General features: G+C 53.5%; 5 protein-coding genes across 5 annotated transcripts; 2 read left to right on the plus strand and 3 right to left on the minus strand.

The window, feature by feature from the left end:
• Positions 1–2161: 2161 nt before the first annotated feature.
• GUITHDRAFT_150122 (hypothetical protein) lies at positions 2162–2700 on the minus strand (the record flags this gene model as incomplete). The annotated part of the gene is made up of 1 exon (XM_005840939.1): positions 2162–2700. A coding segment is annotated over exon 1 (367 nt), but the record flags the coding sequence as incomplete, so codon positions are not given.
• Positions 2701–5531: 2831 nt separating this feature from the next.
• Positions 5532–6976, minus strand: GUITHDRAFT_84137 (hypothetical protein; the record flags this gene model as incomplete). Its single annotated transcript, XM_005840940.1, has 5 exons — positions 5532–5843; positions 5885–6009; positions 6074–6145; positions 6203–6268; positions 6311–6976. Coding segments are annotated over 5 exons (1031 nt in total), but the record flags the coding sequence as incomplete, so codon positions are not given.
• A 1986-nt stretch (positions 6977–8962) lies between these two features.
• GUITHDRAFT_63730 (ATP-binding cassette sub-family F like protein) lies at positions 8963–10885 on the plus strand (the record flags this gene model as incomplete). The annotated part of the gene is made up of 2 exons (XM_005840941.1): positions 8963–10525; positions 10700–10885. The coding sequence occupies 2 exons, from the start codon at positions 8963–8965 to the stop codon at positions 10883–10885; spliced, it is 1749 nt and encodes a 582-aa protein (XP_005840998.1).
• Positions 10886–13126: 2241 nt separating this feature from the next.
• On the minus strand, positions 13127–13611 carry GUITHDRAFT_150124 (hypothetical protein; the record flags this gene model as incomplete). The annotated part of the gene is made up of 1 exon (XM_005840942.1): positions 13127–13611. A coding segment is annotated over exon 1 (352 nt), but the record flags the coding sequence as incomplete, so codon positions are not given.
• Positions 13612–14370: 759 nt separating this feature from the next.
• Positions 14371–17217, plus strand: GUITHDRAFT_100270 (hypothetical protein; the record flags this gene model as incomplete). The annotated part of the gene is made up of 1 exon (XM_005840943.1): positions 14371–17217. One exon carries the CDS (start codon positions 14371–14373, stop codon positions 17215–17217), a length of 2847 nt encoding a protein of 948 aa, XP_005841000.1.
• Between the last annotated feature and the right edge of the window lie 6381 nt (positions 17218–23598).

A 23598-nucleotide genomic window follows, 5' to 3' on the forward strand; every position in this document is an offset into this window, starting at 1 on the left:
TCCTCCTCCTCCTCCTGCCTCCTCCTCCTGCTCCTCCTCCTCCTGCTCCTCCTCCTCCTCCTTCTCCTTCTCATCCTTCTCCTTCTCCTTCTGTCACTCCTCCTCCTCCTCCTTCTCCTCCTCCTTCTCCTCCTCCTCCTCCTCCTCCTTCTCCTTCTCTGCCTCCTTCTCCTTCTCTGCCTCCTTCTCCTTCTCTGCCTCCTTCTCTGTATCCGTCTCTGCATCCTGCTCCACCACTACCGCCTCCGCCTCCGCCTACGCCTCCGCCTTCGCCTCCGCCTTTCTCGCCTACGCTGAGGTTATTTTGCAAGTCGAGACGGTCAGCTTCCTGAACTAGTCTTCCAGGTCCCTTAAGTATGTTTTAGATCAATTCTAAAAGATATTTTGATATTTTAAAAATAAATGAGTATTTTAAATAAAATATAGTTTTAAACGATCGGAGCTGTAAAGACTGCACCATCCAATGCCCGTGACCCTACCCCTCACGCTACCCCACCCACTAAAGGAATTGAAACCTGGATGGTGTACTACCCCCACCATCAATATATCTGAGTCACACACGGGTTCCGTCGACTATGAGTACCCTACCCCTATCACACCTCCCCTGTATCCCAATCCGATTTCTGCTGTGATCTGTAGCCGACATCCAATTCGGTACACGCCACCGCGGAACGGTTACAACGGTTACAATAGTAAGTAAAGGGCCGTGGTCGGTATGAGTCGAGATCTCTCACGTCAGTCGACGGCGACTACAATCGCGGCTGAGCTTCAACGCTCAGAGCCATGACAAGATCAGAGCAGCCGCACAACGTGAGAGGGGAGGGGAGGCGGAGGCAGCGGAAGGTACAACTCTGCTAGTTTAGAATAGAAGTAGACGGAAAAATGAAAGAGGAAAGAACTCGAGAGCCTTAGGGCGCGTACGTTAGTCTCACGTCAGCCTTGAAGTGGAAGGGGACCATCCCTATCACCCATGTCAGCCCCTCGCAACCTGCCAGTTTCAGCTGGAATCACCTAACCACCCGGCCGACCATTTCTCGGGCACCAGTCCAGCTCGACGGAAGGCCGTGTGAAGAGTATTCTGCCCCGCTTGCTGTCAGCTAAGAGAGGAACCCAGCATTTTATCACCTCGTAGAGCGGTGCTGGAAAGAGCGAGTCTATTCTTGCACGAAACTCTTGAGCCCGCGACTGCTCCACCTGCTCACCGTCAGCTCTCTCCAACGTAGACTTCTGGCTCACCTGAAACCCCGTCCAGCCAAGGAAGGAATCTGCTTGCGAGTCGCTGAAAGGAAGCGCTCTGATCAGCCCATCCGTAGCGCTGGCCCCCTAAGTCAGCCATGTTCCGCTACTCAAGCTCTCAGTACCTGAACTGAAGCTCGCGGAGGATGCATTCATGTTGACTCTTGATCTGCAGCCTCGTGCACAGGTCCACCTGCTCAGTGGTCAATTTTCTTGCACTCCTCCCGCTCCTCCCACCTGACGCTGAAAGTTTGGATCTTGAAATGCTGAGTCGTTCTGCAAACAGATTGAGGACAAGTGCAAAAAGGAGTCCTCCTTCACCTTCCTCCTGTCCTCCCAAACAGCTCGCATCCGCTTCACTGTCTCCAGCCAATGCTCCTGCCCTTGTCTCGCTTTCCTCTGCATTCTAATCATCGCCGTCCTCCATCTCCTCCTCCTCCTCCTCCTCCTCACCTGCATTTCTGGCCTATTCCTGACATGTGCTCCGCTCCCCTCTGCACGAGGCTGGGAGGGTTCGGAGTCGTTCAAATGAGGAGGTTTTGCTTTGAGCAAGGAGCTGCTGGTCCCGTTGGCAAGAATAGGTGTGCTAGCCTTGACGCTGATGGGATGAACGACCTGAGGGGAGGAAACAGGGATAGAAACAGCTAGTGGATGGGAGATGATGTTCTCGACTGTTGCATTGCTTCGATTTGAGGCGTAGGAGGTCGAGGTAGAGGGCGTCTCGTCTCTGTTGGACACGTGATCTATGGCCTCGTGCGATTCGTCCTTCACGTGAGTCGTATCTGGCTTCTCTTCTACTTCCTCCTTGTCGCTCTGCCACTCACAGTCATCATCGCCAATCACATCACGCTCTGATTCCTCCGACACCTCATTCGCCTGTTGACTCCCGTCGTCGCTCCAGCCTGATCGCGTCAGCACGGACTGCTCTGAGATGACAGCGGGTATCGCGTGCACGTCTCGCTTCCTCGACGATATGTGATTAGCTGACTCGAATCCCGTGTGGTCTCGCTTCCTCGAGCTGCCTATCGGCTGCTGCCATGACAATCCCGTTCTCCCGTATTTCAATGCACGTTCATTCGTCTGCTATATCATTTCATCAGCCTTGCGCGTCAAACACAAGCGGCATACCTCCTGCAGGTCTTCTTGCTCGATCACCTCCAGAAACGTCTCGAAGCCCTCGACTGAGCCCGACATGCTCATGGGCGCATCGATGGAGCCGTGTCGTCCTCGTAGCCCCGAGATGAGAGAGAACGAACCTTCCCCAAGTCGCGGGATGTGGGTTGGCTGCGCGTTCTCAGGTGTAGCCGAGTTGGAGTGACGATCGCGAGAGTCGAGCTCGGGGGTGCGAGGAAGGAGCGGGGTCTCAGACTGGGTGGATCCGAAGAGATTCTCATCCAGACTGCCTCCAGACAGCATCATAAGCGACGCTATGCTACCTCTACTTCTGTTCCGCATGTCCGTCACCAGACAGGCCGGCGCGTCCATCCAGTTTTCCTCAGGCTTTATGGAGGGAAGAATGTTCTGGATGGCCTGGTCGAGGTGGCGATGCTGATCTGAGCTGCTGTTCTCATGGCTGTCGAAGTTGTCAACGGAATCTTCCATCGACAGGGTGCTGAAGATCCTCGAGCTTTCCAGCGGCATCTTGGATCTGCGGAATTGTCAGCATCAGGCAGACCCCTCAGCAACCTTGATGCGGACGACCTGAAATGAGATACTTGGCGGTGTTGACGATCTCAAATATGTACAATGATCTTCGTTGTAGAACCTAGCACGAAGTGGTCACAGCAAGCAGAGCAGAGCTGGCGTTAAAAGCGCATATCATCTCAATTCAAACAGGTTTCAAACGACGTGTTTTTCGTGTAAATCCCCGCCAAACATGACAACGAGCTCTTGATTCGCTCTGATCCACACTAAACAAAACACTCGATCTAGACTAAAAGTAAAATGTGTTAGTTTCAATGGGTATCAAGGATCGTCACGGAACCAGATAAATACCATCCGCAAACTAGAGTATCAGATCAGCAAAGTGTTCACAATGCGACAACCTTCAATAAAACAGCTGTTTCTTTGCATATGTTTCAAACCACAGAGGACTTCGACACCTTCAGAACAACTCGCTGATCAATGAGTTCTGATGACTCGCATGCTCCCTAAATGCAGGCACAGATGGCATGTATGTATGGATGTTCATGCATATCTCGGCAACCTCTACTTCTATGTCTTTGTCTATCTATCATGTTTGGTCGCATCTTCCTCCTCCCCCTGCCATGGCGCTTGGGTGAAGGTGCTGGTCGAGCCCCTTCTATCTTTCAGCAAAGCTTTTACGACAAGGGTTATCTTTTGCTTTCAATTTACATTTCCAGCTTCATCAATTTTCCTTCTTACCCAGAATTTGGAGAAGCAATTTTCATAATTTCATGTAATTACTGAAACTTTTGATCGAAGAATCGAAATCGTTGAACCCCCTTTCTAGATTCATTTTTCCATCCTTGTATGGTGCGACAAGGACCCCGTAGGTTTCCTTTCATCGCACCGGTCGTGCAACTGTAAAAACTGTGATTTAAAAGTATTTTACTGTACGTTTTAAAATTTAGGGGAAGCTAAAAACTCAACGATCTGTTGAGATTATTTCTCAGAAAGAGGAGATAAAACTCTTTTTGTACGTCATCGAGAAAATAAAGCATAAATATGTTTTAAAACTTTTATTAAATGAACTCCTGAATTTAAAGAATATTTTAAACAGTTTTAAAATATCAAGATCCGGCTGTATATCTTACAGCTGCTCACCCTCCTGTTTGACCAGGCACGCGCTCAATTCAGTGAGGGGTGGTCACATGACGGGTGGGGCCTGGCGGGAGGCATCACTCCGTGACTCACAGGCAGGAAACTTGAAAAAGGCGGCCCGGGGTCGGTACCGTACGGTCGCGTGGCACTGCAGTCACGGCGCGGCAGCGGCGGGCCCCGGCGGGCCCCGGCTCAGCTGACAGTGAACTTCGGAAGCGGCCCGGGCTGTGAGGCTCGGAACTTCGGAACTCCGAAGGCTTGCCGCTGAGTTGGCCGGGCAGGATGCCATGATGGGGTTTGGTTCTCGCCGCAGGCTGTCCGATCTTTTCTCTTCTCGCCGTTTGGCCAGTGCGACAGTGTCAGTGTCCTCGTACCCGGGCCCCCCCGGTACTTATTTTTAACTTAACTTTGACGGTAAAGGTCAAGCCGCTCTTCGACCGTCCCCCCAGGCTCCCGGTCCTGATGTCCGGCCGCCGGGCCGCCGCCGGGGCCTCAGCGGCCTAGCCTGACCGACCGAAGTTCCGATTCGTCCGGACGGGAGTCCCGGGCCCGGATGCCAGCCTCCCCGGTCCCCCGGGAGCGGCCGCGGTTGCACGGCCCGGCCCGGCCCGGCCTGCGGCGCGGCACTGACCGACAGTGTTAGTATCGGCCCTCGGCTCGGATGATCAAGTCAACCGGGCCCCCCGGAATTCAGGCTAGGAAAACTTCGGAAACTAGTAATTTCTTATTCAACGTCGGACTAGATTTCTTATTGACAGGCCCTGAGCATTGAAACAAAGGAGCCTGGGGGAGGATAAAGCCTACAAACTTGAAACCTGCCTCAATGAAATACTAGAAAACGAAGGAGGCAGCGGCGAAAAGTAGTGCCGGCGAGAGGCTCATCGGAAGTTTAGCTAGTAAACTGTCGTTTAGCTGTTATCATTAGCTGATAAACTTGGTGAACTGGACTACTGACTACCCCCCCCCCCTCTCGGAGGCTCTTCCCCTCACATGACAGGACGAGGGACCCGTACTCCTCTATCGGCAGTAACTTGATCTAAAACGGGAACGAAAGAATCAGACTCTCATTAACGCCGCCATGTTTGCTGTCCTTCACGAAACCTTCGGTCACATGCTGGGCAACTGGAAGGAAGAGGTGAGCTACAAAGCGCAAGACTATTGTGTCTAGATCCTGCAGTTCCTCTTGAAGTCACGTGCTTCAAGTTCATCTTTCACATCGAGTTGCCCTGAACTTCACGTCGCTACCTAATACGTGTATTGCGGCTTCCGGGTCCTGCGAGGCAAGAGGACCGTAACTGATGCACCGTGATATCATCATCACAGAGTTGTCACTCTAACTCTCTCTGTTGTGCGTTTATTGCTGCCTGCCATGTGTGAATGTTTGATTTGACGTGACATCAATAACCTGGCACCATGATTTTTCCTGAATGCGATGCAATCGTATGAGGAGAACTTGAATGCATGTATTACACTTTTGAACTTAACCGATGTATCGAAATCAGATCAACAATGGAAAGGATACTATGTTTAATCAACGCAAGATTATCGTGAAGGTTGACACTATCACTAAGTAACTTATCAATTGGAATCTTGCCGTTATCTGACTCATCGAAAGGGCCGAAGGCGTCAACAGCATCGGGGAGTTTGAGAGCTAGATGGCAGACTTCATTTCACGTTTGTCCGGCTGATAGTAAAGATAGTGCAATGACCATCAGCATTGTCTATAGAATTCGACTACCCATGGCAGAGTCTATCAAGGCCAAAGCCATCTCAACAGTCTCCTTGTTCTCTGACTCGCTGCCCAACCCAGGATTTACTTCCACCTGCTACAGCGTCACAAGGACGAATGAATCAGCTACTGTACCATGTCAAGTGATCCAAGTTGTCCCGTGCCTGAGACGGCTTCGACTAGATAATGGGCCTCACGAAAAGTAAGGCCTCCTCGCACTGCTGTGCCAGTGCTTGGTGCATGTAAGGGATCGACAGCATCTGTTGTGACATTAGAAAAGAGACAGAGAAATGAATCCATGAGAGAGCAAAGATTTCTCCAGACCAATGTCGTAGCTGCAATGCAACGGTCGGCCATAAAGTTGATCAAAAGTTCGTTCCATTACACCAGCGATTCCTGAAACCGTCATTAGCAACAGCACCTGGTTAAAATCGAATAGATTCGATGGCTCACCATATCTGTCTACATGTTGCATCGTGAAGCAAGTTATACCAAGATCCTTCAAAATTTTCCTTTCGGCTAGGCTCCTCAGATGAAAAAAACTGGAGACATGGGTGATACCTGGATCGACGTCTCGGAGACCGATGTATACTAATTGTGCAGGGTGCAGCGGTGGAGTGCTTTCAAGCCAATCCCATCCAGGAAATAGCGTTGGTTCAACGAGTCTTGTCAGGAACGCAACTGGCATACCATGCATATTGCCCGACGTGCTCAGCTCGGGAGTGTTAATGTCTGCATGTGCATCCACCCAGATTACTCCCGTATTTGGACGGGCCTTCAAGATCCCTGCGACCGTTCCTGCTCCGATGCTGTGATCTCCACCCAAAGTAAGAGCAAAATTCCCTTCACTTGCAGCATAAAAAGTGAGCTCATGCACAGCTTGGCACACTTTTCCAACATTGTAACAATTCTTGGTCTTTCCGGACAACAGCGAGTCCGGCTTCGGATCATTCTCATGTGGAGGATCGATGGCAATGTCACCGTTATCGCGTACTGTCCAACCCAACTCCTCGAGCTCTCCTCTCAATCCAAATTTTCGAAGCATTTGGGGACCATAATCAGTACCATGATTTGGCTGCCCATAGACCATTGGCACCCCAAAGACTGAGCATGTCTTAGGGGACTTGAGGAATGAAGGAAATGGAATATCTGCTGGATGAACTTGACGAAAGACCCTTTGAGTGTAAGACCTCGACGATGGACTGTTGATCAAATACTTCTTCATCTAGTAAGCAAACATCATTCATTCGTGCTTATTTGCATGACATGTCTTCACCTTGCTAGGATTGCAAAAGTACACCATGTTCTGACATGCTTTTGTATGATAAACATTCTTCATCCTGGGGAAATTTATCAGTAGATGTTATTATGAATCTTTGGGTGAACTTGACAATCAAGAAGAAAAGTCGAAACGAATTCGACAAGGGAAAATGTGACAGTGGCAAGAGCAAGTAGTATCGTGTTTCGATAGCTCATATCTCCATCATGTTTACATAGCTCATAGTAGAATCATGTTTACATAGCTCATATCCCAGGGATCATCCTAAGCGACACACACGAGATTCAGCTCCTCTCCCTCATCATCATTTTTCAGCGCTGTTGCAGAGTTTGTTTGCAGGCACTTGAACTCTGAGGCGTGCTAAGTCCGACTGTCTCTAGTCGGCCGCGCGGCCCGGGGGCTGGCCCGGGGCCCGGGGGCGATGGCCCGCGCATCAGGAGTGAGAAATGCGATGGAGGGTTGGATCGCTGGCAGCTGTCATGGTGGCGTCGAGCCTCGTAGGCGAAGCGACTTGGGAGAGAGAGTCGAGCAGACGAGCAGCCCCATCATGCGCGGTCTCCTTCAACTCGATCCTCTGCTCCAGGGTCTCACTTGGCTCCCTCAAGCTTCGAGGTGGCGGAGGCGGGGCACGAGAAGTCAAGACGAAGGCTACCAAGAAGAAGAAGCAAAAGGAAGAGGAACAGCCCGTCATGCAGACCAAGGCGAGTGCTGTGGATGGCTTATCCCGCGCACAGAAAAGAGCAGCCAAGGAGGCTGCGAAGGAGCAAAGACGAACCGGCTTGACACGAAACCAGAGGTATGTGAGCTACAACGCCCTTTGATACTATGATGGATCTCATTCTTTCTACAGAGAAGATAGTGAAAGCGATGGCAATGACCCGATCCGCAAGTTGCAAGAGCTCAAAGACAAGAGAAAGGTGAACAAACTGAAGGCACAAGCTTCTTTCGATGGCTTCCTGGAAGCAGAACCCCCTCAACCAGATGACAAGAGAAAGAAAGCAACTCAGATTGACGATCAAGATGCAGGCAAGGCAAGAATGTCCCATCAACATATCAAATCGCAATCCTGCTCGGCTGGGAAGGAAGGAGACAATCGCGGTAAAACTGGTTTGCAAGGAGGGGATCGACAAGTAGGGCAGTTGTTGGAGGGTTGTCAGTTGGAGGAATGGAAATCTACTTTTGCCAAGGAGAAGATAACGTATGAGACTCTGTTTGACCTCAACAACCAAGATCTCGTCGATCTCGGCCTGGCGTTGGGCGAGAGGAAGCGGCTCCTCAAGGCCATCAGCCAAGCAAAAAGCAGCTCGGCAACGCCAGAAACAGAGCAGGGCTTAATGGCAGCGTCACAGGAGGGGAAGGGATCTGAGATTAAAACAAATCCGAAAACCATGGGACAGAACCGTCAGATGCGAGGTGACGTGGATGAGGAACACAGTCAACCGCCTGATGTAGAGGACTGTCAAAATCTTCTCGCCGATGTGAGGCTGGGAGGAGAGAGAGATGAAGGTAAGGGAGGGAAGGCTCTGCTCGCCGCTTACTATGAGCCTGACGTCGATGAAGAGATAAAAGGTAGGAAGCGGCAGGAGCGCAGGAAGAAACCAGAGGCGGAGAAAAACCTGAAGGCTGGTGAGCATTACAGCGCTTTGGAGTGCTGGGTATCCTTGTGACCCTCAAGTCAGAAGTTGCAGATGGAAGAGAAGAAAAAGTTGAGAGAAGACTTGCTGATGACCTGCTGGACTCCCTCGTAAGCTCGCGGTTGATACTCGCGCTTGTCATGTTTTCATGCTCCCAGGCAAAGAAGCAAACAGAAGTTGAAGAAGGTGAAGAAGAGGAGGAGGAGGAGGAAGAAGGCAAAGACTTATGTGAAGCAAGGTAAGGAGGAGGGAGAGAAGAAATTGAAGTGAAAACCTTTCAGTCCTGTGATCGGAGGAGCGATGCAACTTGAAAATTTCGCATTGACGCAGCGGGGATCGAGCGTAGAAGGAGGAACAGAGAGCATGAGCAAGGACATCAGTGTCTCTGGTTTTTCGATCAGCGTTGGAGGAAAAATTTTGCTGGAGGATGCAGAGCTTCTGATATCTGCGGGAAACCGATACGGTCTGGTGGGTCCCAACGGGCAAGGCAAGTCGACGCTCCTCATGCACATCGCCAAGAAAGCGATCGCGATCCCCCGGCACATCGACATCCTGATGGTGGAGCAGGAGATCTCAGCGAGCAGCAAGACTCCCCTACAGCTTGTGCTCGAGGCCGATGTCCAGCGGGATGTGCTGCTGCGAGAGCGAGACCAGCTGGAAAAGCAGCTGGCGAGGAGCTTCGACATGAAGAAGCAAGAGAGGCTGCAGGAGGTCTACTCCAACCTCAACGCCATGCGCGCTGACGCCGCTGAGAGCGCTGCGAGACGCATCCTGCTGGGATTGGGATTCCCCATGGCGTGGCACGAGAGACCATCGTCCTCCTTCTCTGGGGGTTGGAGGATGAGAATCTCCCTCGCCCGCGCCCTCTTCATCCGCCCAACTCTTCTCCTCCTCGACGAGCCGACGAATCACCTTGACCTCAATGCGGTGCTTTGGCTGGACGACTACTTGAGAGGATGGGAAAAGACTCTCATCGTGGTCTCACATGACGTGGAGTTCCTCAACTCCGTCTGCACTCACACCATCCACCTGCACGAGCGCAAGCTCTACTACTACCGAGGAGGATACGACTCTTTCCGCTCGCAATTCGAAGCCAAGCAGACGGAGAGAACGCGAGCGTGGGAGAAGCAGCAAAAGACTCTCCGAGCCCTCAAGGCGTCTGGCAAGAGCAGAGCGCAGGCCGCGGAGACTCTGGCTAAGAAGGGGGGGAAGGGAGCTGAGAAAAGCAAGAAGGGGGGCAAGGGAGGCAAGGAAGAGGAGCAGAAGCAACCTGTGATCCTCTCGAAGCCCAAGGAGTATGAAGTTCGATTCCACCTCCCCGAGCCTCCCGAGCTCTCCCCTCCCTATCTGCAGCTCTGCGACGTGAGCTTCTCCTACGAGCAAGGGCCTCACGTCCTCACCAACGTCAACCTCGGCCTCTGGCCCGACTCTCGCGTCGCAATCGTCGGGGCCAACGGCTGCGGAAAGTCGACGCTGCTTCGGCTCATGCTGGGTGAGCTGACCCCCAGTAAGGGGGAGGTGAGGCAGAACCCGAAGCTGCGAGTCGGGAGGTACAGCCAGCACTTCGTGGACGTGCTGCCGCTGGAGCAGACGGCAGTGGAGCATCTACAGGCGCTGGCAGCATCGCACGGGAACTCGATGCTAGAGGGAGTTCAAAAGTGCCGGCAGCAGCTGGGGCGATACGGGCTTGAGAGCAGAGCACACGTGATCGGGCTGAAGCATCTGTCCGGGGGTCAGAAGGCTCGAGTCGTGCTCGCCTCCCTCGCGGCGTCTGTGCCGCACGTGCTGCTATTGGACGAGCCGACAAACCACCTGGACATCGAGAGCATTGAGGCGCTGGGAGATGCGCTGCTGGACTTCAAGGTGAGACAGCTGAAGACAGACGGGGAGGCGAAGAGAGCGGAAGAGATAAGGATAGAGGAGGGCGGAGGGATTAGAGGAGGGCAGAGGGATCAGAGGAGGGCGGAGGGATCAGAGGAGGGCGGAGGGATCAGAGGAGGGCGGAGGGATCAGAGGAGGCTGCTAACGAGGTCTCAGGGGGCAGTAGTGCTCGTCAGTCATGATGCGCGGCTGATCCGTCGAGCCATCAGCAGCAGCAGCAAGGGAGAGATCTGGGTGGTGGGAGACGGGAAAGTGACGCCTTTCCTCGGGGACATGGACGACTACCAGCAGTTGGTGCTGACGCAGATGGAGAAGATGATGGAGGGATGCGATACCAGGTGAGCCGAAGAGACTGAGAGGTCACGTGACTTGCAGCGGCAGGGGCATGAAGCTGCAGGCAGTCGAGGGAGCGACTACGACAGAAGCGCTTCCAAGCAAGAAGGGAAGGATGAGAGCAGTCTCCAATAGCAAAAGACAAGATGAAGAAGCCGACGAGGACGAGGACGAGGACGAGGACGAGGACGAGGACGAGGACGAGGACGAGGACGAGGACGAGGACGAGGACGAGGGAAAGGAGGGGGAGGGGGAGGGGGAGGGGTAGGAGGAAGACTGAAAGTTTTTGGCGGGCGAGGGATGGAAGGCCAGATAAGAAAAGGATATGGAGCATCAGGCGTGAGGAGGCGTCCGTGGCACCTTGAATCTTCCCTCGAAAGCTGTCCTCAACTCCTCGACTGAGATGCTCTGGGATGATAGTCAGGGGGAGGTGGTTGAGGTGGAGATATACCTGCAGGGAAGGGTTCTTCTCTCTCGCTCGCTGCTGAATCTTATCAAGATTGTCCTGCGTTGGTGTCCTGATCCTCCTCGCTCCTCGCTCCTCCAACTCCTTCTTTTCCGAAGTCTCTTCCAGCTGCGTAACATCTCACAGAGAGCTCCTGAACGCACAAGCAGCTTCCCCTCCATCACCTGCTGGTCCTTCCAGCTGCGTTGCGTCGCTTCCTTCTCCTCGAGCACGCTTTCTTGCTCCTCCTCCAGCTGAGCAGAGGAAGAAGAGGCTGGGGCAGCACCCCCTGCCCTGCTCGGCAGCTCAGCCTCAACAGCACCCCCTGCCCTGCTCGGCTGCTCAGCCTCAACAGCATGCAGTTGCAAGGCAGCCGTTGACTTGCGGAAACGTAGGTAGAGAAACTCAGCTCCCTCCCCCTCGTTACTCGCAGGCAAGATATCCTCTACATCCTCTCTCGTCTCTGCGAAAAGAAAGGGTCTTGCTTGCTCCTGGCCCTCGCCTTCCTCCTCCGACTCCTCGGACTCGAGCTCCTGCTCCTCAGCGGCTTGTGTGACTTCGTCGCGACGGAGGTGCAGGAGGATCATCTGGATCTGCGAGGACAGTCTCAGGTAGCCTTGTGCGCGATTCAGCTCCACGAGTGCGAGGAGAATCTCTAGGAGCCCCATCGTCTCTGCCGCCTCGAGGAACGACTTGTCCTTAAGGGACGCGTAGAGGACTCCATGCACGCACTCCCGCACTGCCGGGTCATCATGCTCAAGCAGGTCGACGAGGATGGGCAAGACAAACTTGCGACGGAGAGCAAGAGAGGCTCGTCCTTGCGGGGTCTGCGATAGGTTCAGCAAGAACCCGCAGGCGTAGCGGGCAAGCGAGTCTGAAAGCTTGTCGGGGTGGAGGAGGAGGTTGAGGCACCAGTCCATCATCTTTCTCCTCTCTGCCTCTTCTCGCACGATTCTCCTTCTCGAGCACTTCTGCGTGAAGCCCAGCAGGTGCAGCATTGTACGGCCTTGGTTAGAAGAATCTTGAAGTGCTGCCAATACCAGCTGCACTCCAGCTGCCCCCATCCCCAGCAGGTAGGATCGTCCAGCTGAGAATGACGCGAGGGTGTCCAGAAACCTTGCGGTCTGCTGGCGCAGCGACGCCTCAGACGAGCACAAGCAGCTCTCGAGCGTCCGTGTCCCCTCCTGCAGCCCCAGCAGGTCCCCCTGCACGTACTCCAGCACCACCTCCCGCTGCTGCCCCCTGGTCCTGCGCCAGCAGCGCGTCAGCAGCCCGTGACACAAGAGGAGCAGACCTGCGAGTGACGCGCCATCGCAGCGCCTGCAGCAGCCGAGCCTTCAAGGCCTCCTGTCTCCCTGCCAGCATCGCCCTCATTCCCTGCAGGCTCAAAGGAAAATCTCTAGCGCCATCGATTCGCAAGAGAGCAGCGGCTCTCCTCTCTCGCTCTGCTTCTTGTCCACCTCGATCCTCCGCTTCTTGTCTGCCTCCTGCGGGATCCTCCTCCTCAAAGTCCGACTGGAGCGCCAGTGAGATCAGGTTTAGCAGGTCTCGCAACGCGCTCTCCTGCATTGCAGAGCCGCTGGTCGTCATCGCCTCGACACGCTGCCTCACCTGCAGCAGCAGCGATCGCATCCTCTCTACCACCCGCTGCTCCTGCCGCCCAGCAGGTCTACCAGAAGGTCCATCGGATGACACGCGATAGATCTGAGGCAAGAGCGGTGCGCGCAAGCTGTTCTTGAGGAAGGAGGCCAGAGAGGAGCGAGTGTTGTCAATCCAAGCTCGTTCAAAGTAGATCCCAAGCTCGCGCGACTGCCATGGCGCCTTCAGCACAGGAAGAGCGCAGACATGCGCATAGTTGAGCTCCGCGAGAGTGTCTCGCCCTCTTCCCTCCACGTACAGCTGCAGGGCCGATAACGGGTCTTGGCTCCCAGCATGGAAACTACTTCTCCTTGCTTTCTGCGCTTGGAGGTGTTGAGCTGCGAAGTGAACGTGCAGATCTAGTTCAAGCTTGCGAGAAGAAATGTGTGACTTGACGAGTTGCTGTGGGATGCACTTCTCCCAGAAGTTCCAGAAGCGGTTGAACCCTCCATCATCGAAGTCCTGCAGCATCTTCCCCATCACTCGCTCTCTCCAGGCCGGACCGTTCTCCTCCAGCAGCAACGCATTCTCCTGCATCAAGGGTATCTCCTCTTGCAAGCTGCGTAGAGTTGCATGGAGACCATGAAAATGAAGGAAGCCCTCCACGAGCTGTCTTGTTGAGAGCGCTCCTTCATCTTCTCGCTCTGATGTCACTGGTGCCTTGTCAATTGCCTCATGCCCATACGGCTCCCTGCTATCCTCAGCTGCAAGCTCAGCTGTAGGCACCTCTCCTTCTTGCCCTCTTCTACTTTCTGTATCGGTGTGTTCGCGTTCTCGAGATTCATCGAAATGCTGCTCTCCACTTGTGTCGTCGTAGGAATCATGATCATCATGATCTCCTTGTCGATGTACTGGGTCGTTGTCAGTGTTTGCATCTGCATCGTCTGCATTGATTTCATCGTCTTGCTCCCTCTCCTCTCCCAAGTCGTCTTCGTACATGGTGAAGCCGTTGAGAGAAAAAAATACACCGTAAAACCCCGAGGTCACCACAAACTGGGAGAAGGGGAGAGGGGAGTAGGGGAGGAACATGAGGAGGAGATGGAAGGAGGGGAGGGGGAGAGGAGGGGAGGGGGAGAGGAGGGGGAGAGGAGGAGCAGTGGGACATGGGCTTGACTCAAGTTTTCGCTCTCTTCACAGGCTTCTCCTTGAACGTTGTTACATCGCTTTGCAGGTGGTAGTAGCCTTGGGGATACATGTGCGGAATAGTTCTTCACCGCCATGTATGAATCCTAGTAACGAGGGGACCATGCGGACGCTACTCTCCTCTCCCTCCTCTCCCTCCTCTCCCTCCTCTTCCTGCCCGTCCTCTTCCTGCCCCTCCTCTTCCTGCCTCTCTCCGTCCACCTTCTCTCTCCGCTCCATCCTTCCATACGCTCTCTTATTTGGTAATGTGTTTGTCATGCTTCTGGGCATGAGCACTGCCATGGTGACTGACCGGGTGCATGAGAACCTGTGGTGGGAGGAGGGTCTTGAATGGACGGAAGACATGAAGGTTTACTACGTGTCTGCGAGGAAATTCGAAGCTGTTGGTAAGACGCAAGAGGCGCAGGAGCTGTACGCGTCGCTCATCAGAAAGATTGCGAGGGTCGAGTCAAAGTCAAAAGACTGGCGAGTACATCATTTCAATCTGCTTGCACATCAAGCGCATATTCTGCCAGCCAACGAGAGCATGCAGTTTTACAGCCAAGCGATGGAGGATTGCATACTCGCTGACGAGCTCAAGAGCAGCAGTCGATGGCCTGGGTGGGGACTCTCGTCCTGCTTTGCGGTGGTGACCTCTCTCGCGCTCAAGCTGGACGCACAAGACCCGGGGGGCCAAAGGCTGCCCTCCTCTCAAGCGTCTTCCGCTTTCAAGCTTGCTCGCCGCCTGTCGAGGCGCTCGGAGTTGGTGTGGAGTTTGACTTGGCCGAAGCTAACGGGCCGGGTGTCGACACCTGCGACGAGTGTGCGGAGGGCCGGGAAGCGAGTGACACTGGTCTCCGTTGCGAGTGGGAGATACAACGAGTTTGTGTTGCCTCTCATCAAGTCTGCCAAGGAATTCTTCGTTTCCGCCTGCTGCTCTCTGCGCATCGTCATTTTCACTGACCAGCTGGATGAGCATGTGGAGAGGTGTCAGAGAGAAACTTCAGCTTGTATTGGTGTTGTGTTTGTGCGGCGAGAAGAGCTCGGGTGGCCGTTGAGTGCGATGATGCGGTACCGCAACTTCCTGGACTCATGGAGCTTGCTCGAAGATGCCGATTTCCTCTTCAGCATCGATGTCGATTGTGAATTCGTCGCACCTGTTGGTGAGGAAGTGCTGGAGGATCTGGTCGGCACCTGCCACGTGGACAACGCGTTTTACAGCGGCGAGGAAAAACTTTCAGCGGTTACTCGCATGGAGGGAGAGCGGAGGTGGGAGGAGGGCTCCATGTGGTCGCAAGCTGAGCTGATACAAGCGAGGAAGCGAAGCAAGGGACAGGAGCACAAGAACTTGAGGCCGTCAGCTGCCGTCTATGAGCGAAGACAAGCATCGACAGCCCACATCCCCCCCACTCGCGGTCAGCGATATTTCTACAGCGGCTTCTTTGGTGGATCGCGCGCAAGCTTCCTAAAGATGATTCAGTACATCGTGCGGGCGATCGAAGACGATCTGGCACGAGGAGTGATCGCTAGGGTACATGACGAGAGTCACGTGAACAAGTTCTTTGAGCTCTTTCCGCCCTCCTGCCTCTTGACTGCTGCTTACATGTACCCTGAAGCTGCTGTCCTCCTCGATGAGCTTCTCTGCGCCCCCCTCTCCTTCTGTCCTCGTGACCATATGCATCCTTGGATTTGGCGCCCCTGGCTCCCCGATGCCTGGCCGGATCCTCGCACTTGGACGCCTGACATGTGGAACAGCCGTCCGATGATGGTGCCGCGAATCCTCAATCTTGCCAAGCCAAAGAACAGCCTCATCACCGGCGGGAGAGGAGGGGATAGCGTGTATCGGTATAGGTTGTGGAGCAGCGACATGCACATCGGGCCCATCGGAGACGTGAAGCGGATCTTACGAGCCTTGGGGATGGAAGTGACAGACAAGAGCTTGTCGTCTCACTGCCACGTCAGCAGAACCTGCGCGACCGACCTCAAGGTATTGACGCCTGAAGCTCTCGAGGAAGTGATCCACCTTGATGGCACGCGAGCGAGGAGGAGCCGAGGAGAAGAGGTGCGGGAGAGGTTCTTCAAGGCCTATAGAAGCGACGAGGAGATGGCCAAGGTTGACATGATCATCTGCAGTCACCCGCTCTCCATGTGCGAGCTCTACCTCCCGCTAGGGAAGCCGATGCTGCTGTACAGCACCACTCGTTTCGACTTGGGAAAGTTGACGTCCCGTGAAGAGCTGGAGCGATGGATCAAGACTGTGCGAGCCATCGCAAGCAAGAAGACTAATCTACTGCTTGCCAACAACTTGTACGACGCTGCTTACATCAACTACTTCACTGGAATCACCCCGGACGTCATCCCAAGCCTCTGCAGGACCTCTCACAAGCTTCTCCTTCCTCCCTCTCGGTTGCAGATTCTCCTCGACGTGTGTGATTCTCAGCGCTGTCCTCCTTTTCGTCAGCAAGGTGTCGCGTCCCTCCTGCGTTCCTTGCGTGCCGCGGGAGCTTCAGCAGGCTACCGCGGGGAGCTGGTGGACTTGAGAGAGCTGTACCCTCGCTATCATCCTTCCGACCTGGTGAGACATCCTGCCATCGTCTGGCTCCCCTACCAGGTCTCCGTCATGTCCTTCTTCGAGCGTCGCGCCATGGGGATCCCTGTCCTGGTGCCTTCGCTGAGGCTCTTGGCGGCCTGGCACATGCAACATGGTCTTGTCTTTGAGCGACGAGCTGACTGGCAGACAGCCCAACGCCGACGAGGGTCGCTCCTTCCCCCTCATCCAGACGCCTCGGAGGCGATCAAGGACTGGGACCCCAACGACGAGAGGAATGCTTCTGCTGTGCTGACGTGGCTGTCTAGAGCAGATTTTTACAGCATGCCGCATGTCCTGCAATTCGAGTCCCTAGAGCATCTCTTCGTCCTCCTCGAAACAACCAACTTCTCTGCTGTCTCCGCCAGCATCTTGCGTCACCATGCGAGCCTTGAGCTCGACGTGCATCACAAGTGGAAAAAGGCGATGCGATTGACCCTGGGGTCCCGCCTGCCCGGGAGCTCGTCGAGCAGGTCGAGCAGGTCGAGCAGGTCGAGTTACCGCGAGGCTCTTGCGGAGGAATACCCGGAGCTGACGGGGCTCTACTAAGATACCAGAACGAGGTCACGGCCTGTTCAAGTTCCCTTGTAGCTTCTCACAACTCCTTCTTATAGATCCACTTGTACTTCCTATTTCTCGCATCTTCACAGACTGCTCCTCTGTCTCCATCAGGCGGATCATCGTTGGGCGGGACAAGTCGCCCTAGAGCTCGGCTGACTGTGAGGGGGGCGCAGGTGCTCGAGCCAGAGGTCCCTCCTCCTCTGAGAGTCTGTCCAGTCGACCGAGGAGATTCACTCGCATAAGTTAGAGGGAGTCTTCGCAGGGGCAAGCAACAAGCACACCGTCACGCCGCGCACCACTCTCAGACCTGCAAGTACCTTATGCGATTAAAACTCATAGAGATGCAATCGTGTTAGGGGTTACGTAAGCGGTTACGAATACTTCACTCCCACAACTTGAGTCAACTAGCTGTCTTATCCGGTCGGTTTGGTCGGTTTGGTAGGTTTTGGTCGAATAAAATGGATCCGAACTTTCTTTACGTTCAGTGAGCGCGATTGTGTTGAGGTTCCTGTTTGCTTGTTAACGCAAGTTATCAAGTTGGTTCAAGTTCACGGAGTCAAAGAGCATCATCAGGATTGTCAATCCCTAACATTGGTAGCGAAGGTTGGTTTTTGGTTGAAGTATTCGTAACCGCTTACGTAACCCCTAACAAATCGCTGCTCCTGAAGGCTGCCTACTCCTCCTCGAGCGTTCATCCCTCTTGCCATCTCCACAGACGGTACTCTGCATCCTGACACCCTCCGCTTCATCTGGTATCTGGCAAACATCATCGCTCAGCGCTCGTTGCCTCTCGAGGATGTGGCAGCGCTCGATGCCTCTTGAGGATGCGGCGTTTGGTCGGCACTTCGTTCCTGATGATGGACCTGCTGCTGAGGTCTTGGCTCGCAAACGCGCCCTACCTATCAGCGCCTCACTATGCAGCTGACGCTAGAGGCGCTCCTGTCTGGTGCGAGGCGCATGACGCCCTTGCGGGTGCAAGCGGTCGTCTCGACTGACAGTGGTTAGTCGGATGCCTCCGGGTATCGCGTCTAAGGGGGTTTCATCTCGGACGTCCCCTCCTGCTGCTTATTACCCCTCCTAGCGACTGTTGCTTGGCCCTTCCTGCTTGTCTGAGCGGCTTCGCGCGTGGCCGTGGGCTGGCGGTGCCGGGTCTGCTGACAGTTGCCAGCCGTGCTGGTTCCTTTTGGTCTTGTTTTTTTTGTGTGTGTTTGTGCAGCTTCTCGATGTGCGCTGTGTGCATGCAGTTTAGCTTGTTCCTGCTTTGTACTCAGTGACGGAAGGGGGAGGAGGACGAGCGCCTAGCGCCCCCTAGTGCTGCTTCCCCCCTCCTCATCATCCAGCTCGGATAATGCCTACCGCCGAATGTTTCAGCTCGATTCCTCGTCTGAAGGCTGACTCTCCGCCGTCCCTCTCTGGGGGCACTGCGAATGCTTCGGATGCATCAGCCTGTGCTGGGGATGTCCTGCCTGAAGCCTGACATTGCTGATGCCGAAGACGGCTGTCTGAAGTTCTCGCAAACCGCGTCCGCGCTCCTGCCTCTTCATGCTCGCAGTGGTGAGGAGGACGTCGCGAACCCCACAGTGCTGATGAGTTTGGATGCAAAGAACGCCTTCAACTCCCTCGACCGCCAGGCTCTCTTCGACACAATCGAGGGACGTGCGAGTCGCACCACTTTGATGGGCGCATCAATGAAGGCGCAAGCTTGCCCTCTTGCCGCGAGCCTCTCCGTTTGTTCGCCTCCTACCTCTCCAGCTACCGTACTATGGAGACTCTGCTGACCTTCGACTCTTTCACAAGGATCAGTCAGCTTCCCTTCAATGTACCTCGGGCGTCTGTCAAGGCGATGCCACGGTCCCCTCCAGTGTATTTTTCTGCAACAGTATCCACCCCCTGCTTGAGGCACTTTTACCTTCTGCGAGTAAAACTCAGTGACGCTCCCTGCTCATCCAGAGGAGTCGAAGACTCTGATTTACTGGCAGAAGGTAAAAAGTGCCTCAAGCAAAACAAAGCTAAACCTCCTGGCACACAGCGCACAGCGAGAAGCTGCACAATCACACACAAAACACAAGCCCGAAAAGAACCAGCACTGCTGGCAACCGTCAGCAGACCCGGCATCGCCAGCCCAAGCGCGAGGCCGCGCAGACAAGCAGCCGAAGGGTCAAGCAATCAAGCAACAAGCAGCAGGAGCATGCAGGAGGAATAAAATCCCTTAGACGCAATACCCGGAGGCAGTGTCAGTCGAGACGCCTGGACCGAACGTCCGCTGCCGCCTCAAAGCTGGCGGTCGCGGGCGAGGAAACACCGTATTGGTCTTTCTTTGCATCCAAACTCATCAGCACTGTGGGGTTCGCGACGTCCTCCTCACCACTGCGAGCATGAAGAGGCAGGAGCGCGGACGCGGTTTTGCGAGAACTTCCGAGAATACGGATTTACTGGCAGAAGGTAAAAAGTGCCTCAAGCAAAACGAGTAAAACTTCACTACTCACAAGCCTGGAGTCACATTGCGGCGCTGCGCAGGCGGAGGCCCGGAATGAAGTGCTCATGAGACGAGTCGACGAGAGCGCGCAAACCAGGAAATGGGAAGATTTACTGGCAGAAGGTAAAAGTGCCTCAAGCAAAACAAAGCAGGAACAAGCTAAACCTGCTTGCACAGGTATGTGTACTGGAACTGAGTTTTACTCGAAGAAGGTAAAAAGTGCCTCATATGTGTACTACATATGCCGGGGGGCGTCCTGCGTCATCAGGCACAGCAGCCGGGTCAGGTGGGATCCCCGCGCCATCTACGGAGAGATCTCGAGCAGTGAACGTCCAGGCTACGACTGTATACCCTCAGAGGGCGTGAACTTTTTACCTTCTGCCAGTAAATCTTCTCCTACTGCGGCAGCGGACGTCTCGACTGACAGTGATCAGTCGGCTGCCTCCGGGTATTGCGTCTAAGGGATTTTATTCCTCCTGCATGCTCCTGCTGCTTGTTGCTTGATTGCTTGACTCGTGACCCTTAGGCTGCTTGTCTGCGCGGCTTCGCGCTTGGGCTGGCGATGCCGCGTCTGGGTGCCAGCAGTGCTGGTTCTTTTCGGGCTTGTGTTTTGTGTGTGATTGTGCAGCTTCTCGCTGTGCGCTGTGTGCCAGGACGTTTCGCTTGTTCCTGCTTTGTTTTGCTTGAGGCACTTTTTACCTCGAGTCTGCCAGTAAATCCGACATTCCCTCTTGCCATCTCGACGGACGGTACCCTGCATCCTGACACCCTCGCTTCATCTGGTATCTGGCGGACATCATTGCTCAGCGCTCGATGCCCAGCGTCATCCCTCTTGCCATCTCGACCGGGACGGTACCCTGCATCCTGACTGTTAGGAAAACTTCCTAAAAGTATCTCTCGATCCAGTGTTGACACACGAAGTGATCCCGTCAAGAAACCAAAGAGCAAGCGCGCGACAGCAATGCACAATTCAACGGCAATTTACTCCAAATCCACGTTAGAGATAAAGAAAAGTAAGTAATCTAATTTCCTAAGAAACGAGACTGCCTAGGACACCTACTTAAGAAAGACAGGAAGTCAGTAAACATATCCTATCATTTCGCTCCCTAGCGCTGATAGATGAGAACACACTTCTCAGCTCCAACTTCGCTGCAAACACCAAGAATCATTTAGCATTCACAAGATTGAAATCACGAATCATTTTCCTCAACTCTGGAGTGCGAAATTCACGCGTAGACAACCAAGAATCATCCGACGACTTGTCATATCCTTTCCAACGAACCAGGTACTGCACACGATTACCTTTCCCACGACGAGCCAAAATACGATCGACTTCAAAATACTGTCCATCGCGTTGAACCAAAGGCAACGGTGGTGGTTCAATTTCATCCAGAGAAACATCTCGAAAATAGTAAGGACGAAGTTTCGCCACGTTGAAAACTGTTTTCTTCATGTGTTGAAAACGCGGTGTGAACTCCAAGCGCACAGAGTTATCTGAAACTTTCTCTTGTATCTCGAAAGGCCCAATGAAACGAATTTTCATCTTGCCCATGGACTCATGCAACTTCAAATCGCGCGTCGACAACATAACGAAGTCGCCAACATTGAATTGTAGATCCTTTCGAGATTTCTTCATAGTCTTCTCCTTCTGAATCGCTGACAACGTTAACGCATCGCGAGCCAAGTCGACGGCCGCCATGATCTTGTCACGTACTTCTTCCACGTCCTCAGCACGATCGTCAGGAGTCAGGTCCAAAACTGTACGAACGTCTCTGCCATAGATGATCTCAAACGGCGTAAGATTCGTCGCATCTCTAACGGTCGTATTCCAAATTGTCTCCAGATGTACGAGATAATCATCCCAAGACTTGCTATCGTGTCGCATGCAGAAGATCCGCAAGGCTTCAACTATGACACTGTTGAACTTCTCAACTCGTCCCTGCGACTGCGGATGATAAACGCTGCTATGGCGTATGTCGATTCCCATGAGAGTGAACAACTCAGTCCAAAATTCTGAAGAAAATAAACTCCCGTTGTCCGAGACCAACGTTTTGCAAATCCCTTGAGCACGATAAACCGTCTCGAAATACGCACGAGCTGCTCCTTTCGATGTGATCGTCTTCTTACACGGATACAAGAACACCCTGTTGGAAAACTGATCGAGAAACACCAAGACACTGTCGTTTCCCCGCTTCGAGGTGGGCAGCGCTGTAAGCAAATCCACTGAAATCTTCTCGAATCGCTCACGCGGAACCAAATGACTGTGCGGTTCGCCAGCCGCTCGTTGCTTGTAACTCTTGCCTTGCAAGCACTCCGCACACGAGTTGACATAGTTCGCGACGTCCTTACTCATGGTAGGCCAGAAAGCGATTTGCGACGCCTTCAAGAAAGTCTTCGTCTTCCCTACATGGCAAGAATCGTCATGAATCAGGCGCAAGAACTTCGCTCGAGAATGATAAGGAATGCACACACGTTCCCGACCAAGCGAGTCCTTCCAAAACAAGACTCCGTCTCGCAGAAAATAAGTTCGACGCTGCATTGGGACCATGTTTCCCTGTTGAATGTCCTGGAGAACCTGCGCGAAATATCTGTCCTGCTGATAATTTTTTGACGACATCAGCTGTAAATGCGTTGTCTGTTGCTAGAGCGTAGCAGTGCGTAACAACCTCTGCATCACTGTCAGTCACCTCCATCACCTCCCCCTCCCCAGAGGACGAGATGGTACAAAGCAAGGTAGGATCCAAGTTGACCAAATCAGCACGCTGTCGAATCTCATCGTCTAACGCACTCTGTGACGGCACAACCGTAGAATCGTTCGGACGAGATAGGTAGTCAGCGATGACATTCTCTTCTCCAGGAATGTAGGAGATTTCATCCAAATCGAAATCAGCAAGAATTTGACTCCATCGAAACAATCGACCCGTGAGGTTGCTCTGCGTAAGAAGATACTTGAGACTCTTGTGATCTGTACGAACCAACACCCTGCGTCCGTACAAGTAAAACTTGAAATGAACCAATGCTGAAATCAATCCCAGAAGCTCCTTCTCGCGCACTGAATAATTTACCTCAGCACTGTTGAGACGCTTGCTAAAGAAGGCGACAGGCAACAGATCTTCGCCATGCTGTTGTGTTAAGACAGCACCGATGGCGTAGTCGCTCGCATCGACCAACACGCAAGTAGCTAACGCTGGGTTGAAGTACCTTAAAACAGGGGCTGATATCAAACGCTTCTTCAGCTCCTGAAAGGCCGCCTCTTGCGCGTCATCCCAACAAAACTTCACATTCTTACGTAGAAGATTCGTTAGCGGAAGTGCTAACGCTGCGTAATCCGGCACATACTTCCTGTAAAAGTTCAACACTCCCAAAAACGACTTGAGTTCCTTCACTGCCTGAGGTGCCGTACGATCCACAATCGCTTGTACCTTTTTCTCTTGTGTCGAGACGCCTGCCTCGCTGATGTGGAAACCGAGGAAATCAATTTCAGAGTGAAACAGCTTACATTTCGACTTCTTGACAAACAACTGCTCTTTGCGAAAGCGATCCAGAGCCTGTCGAAGCAAACGCTCATGTCTCTCCAAGCTCCCATAACTGATCAAGCAAACATCGTCGATATAGCTCAGGCAATTCTCGAGACCTTGAAGAACACTCTCGAGAAATTTCTGAAATTGATTTGCCGAATCTACCAAGCCGAAAGGAATCCTCCGATACTGATATTTCCCAAACTTCGTGATGAAACACGTGTACTTCCTCGACGCGGCGTCCAACTCAAGTTGCCAAAAACTTTTCGCCAGTCGAGTGAGCTGATCCACAACCGTGCCCCAGTTCTGAAGCATAACGCGCTCTCTCTTCCATGATCTTTCGACCCACTCGTTCTATCAGCTCCATCACCAACG

This window comes from Guillardia theta (assembly GCF_000315625.1).
Source record: "Guillardia theta CCMP2712 unplaced genomic scaffold GUITHscaffold_4, whole genome shotgun sequence".
In the NCBI taxonomy this organism is placed as follows: domain Eukaryota; class Cryptophyceae; order Pyrenomonadales; family Geminigeraceae; genus Guillardia; species Guillardia theta.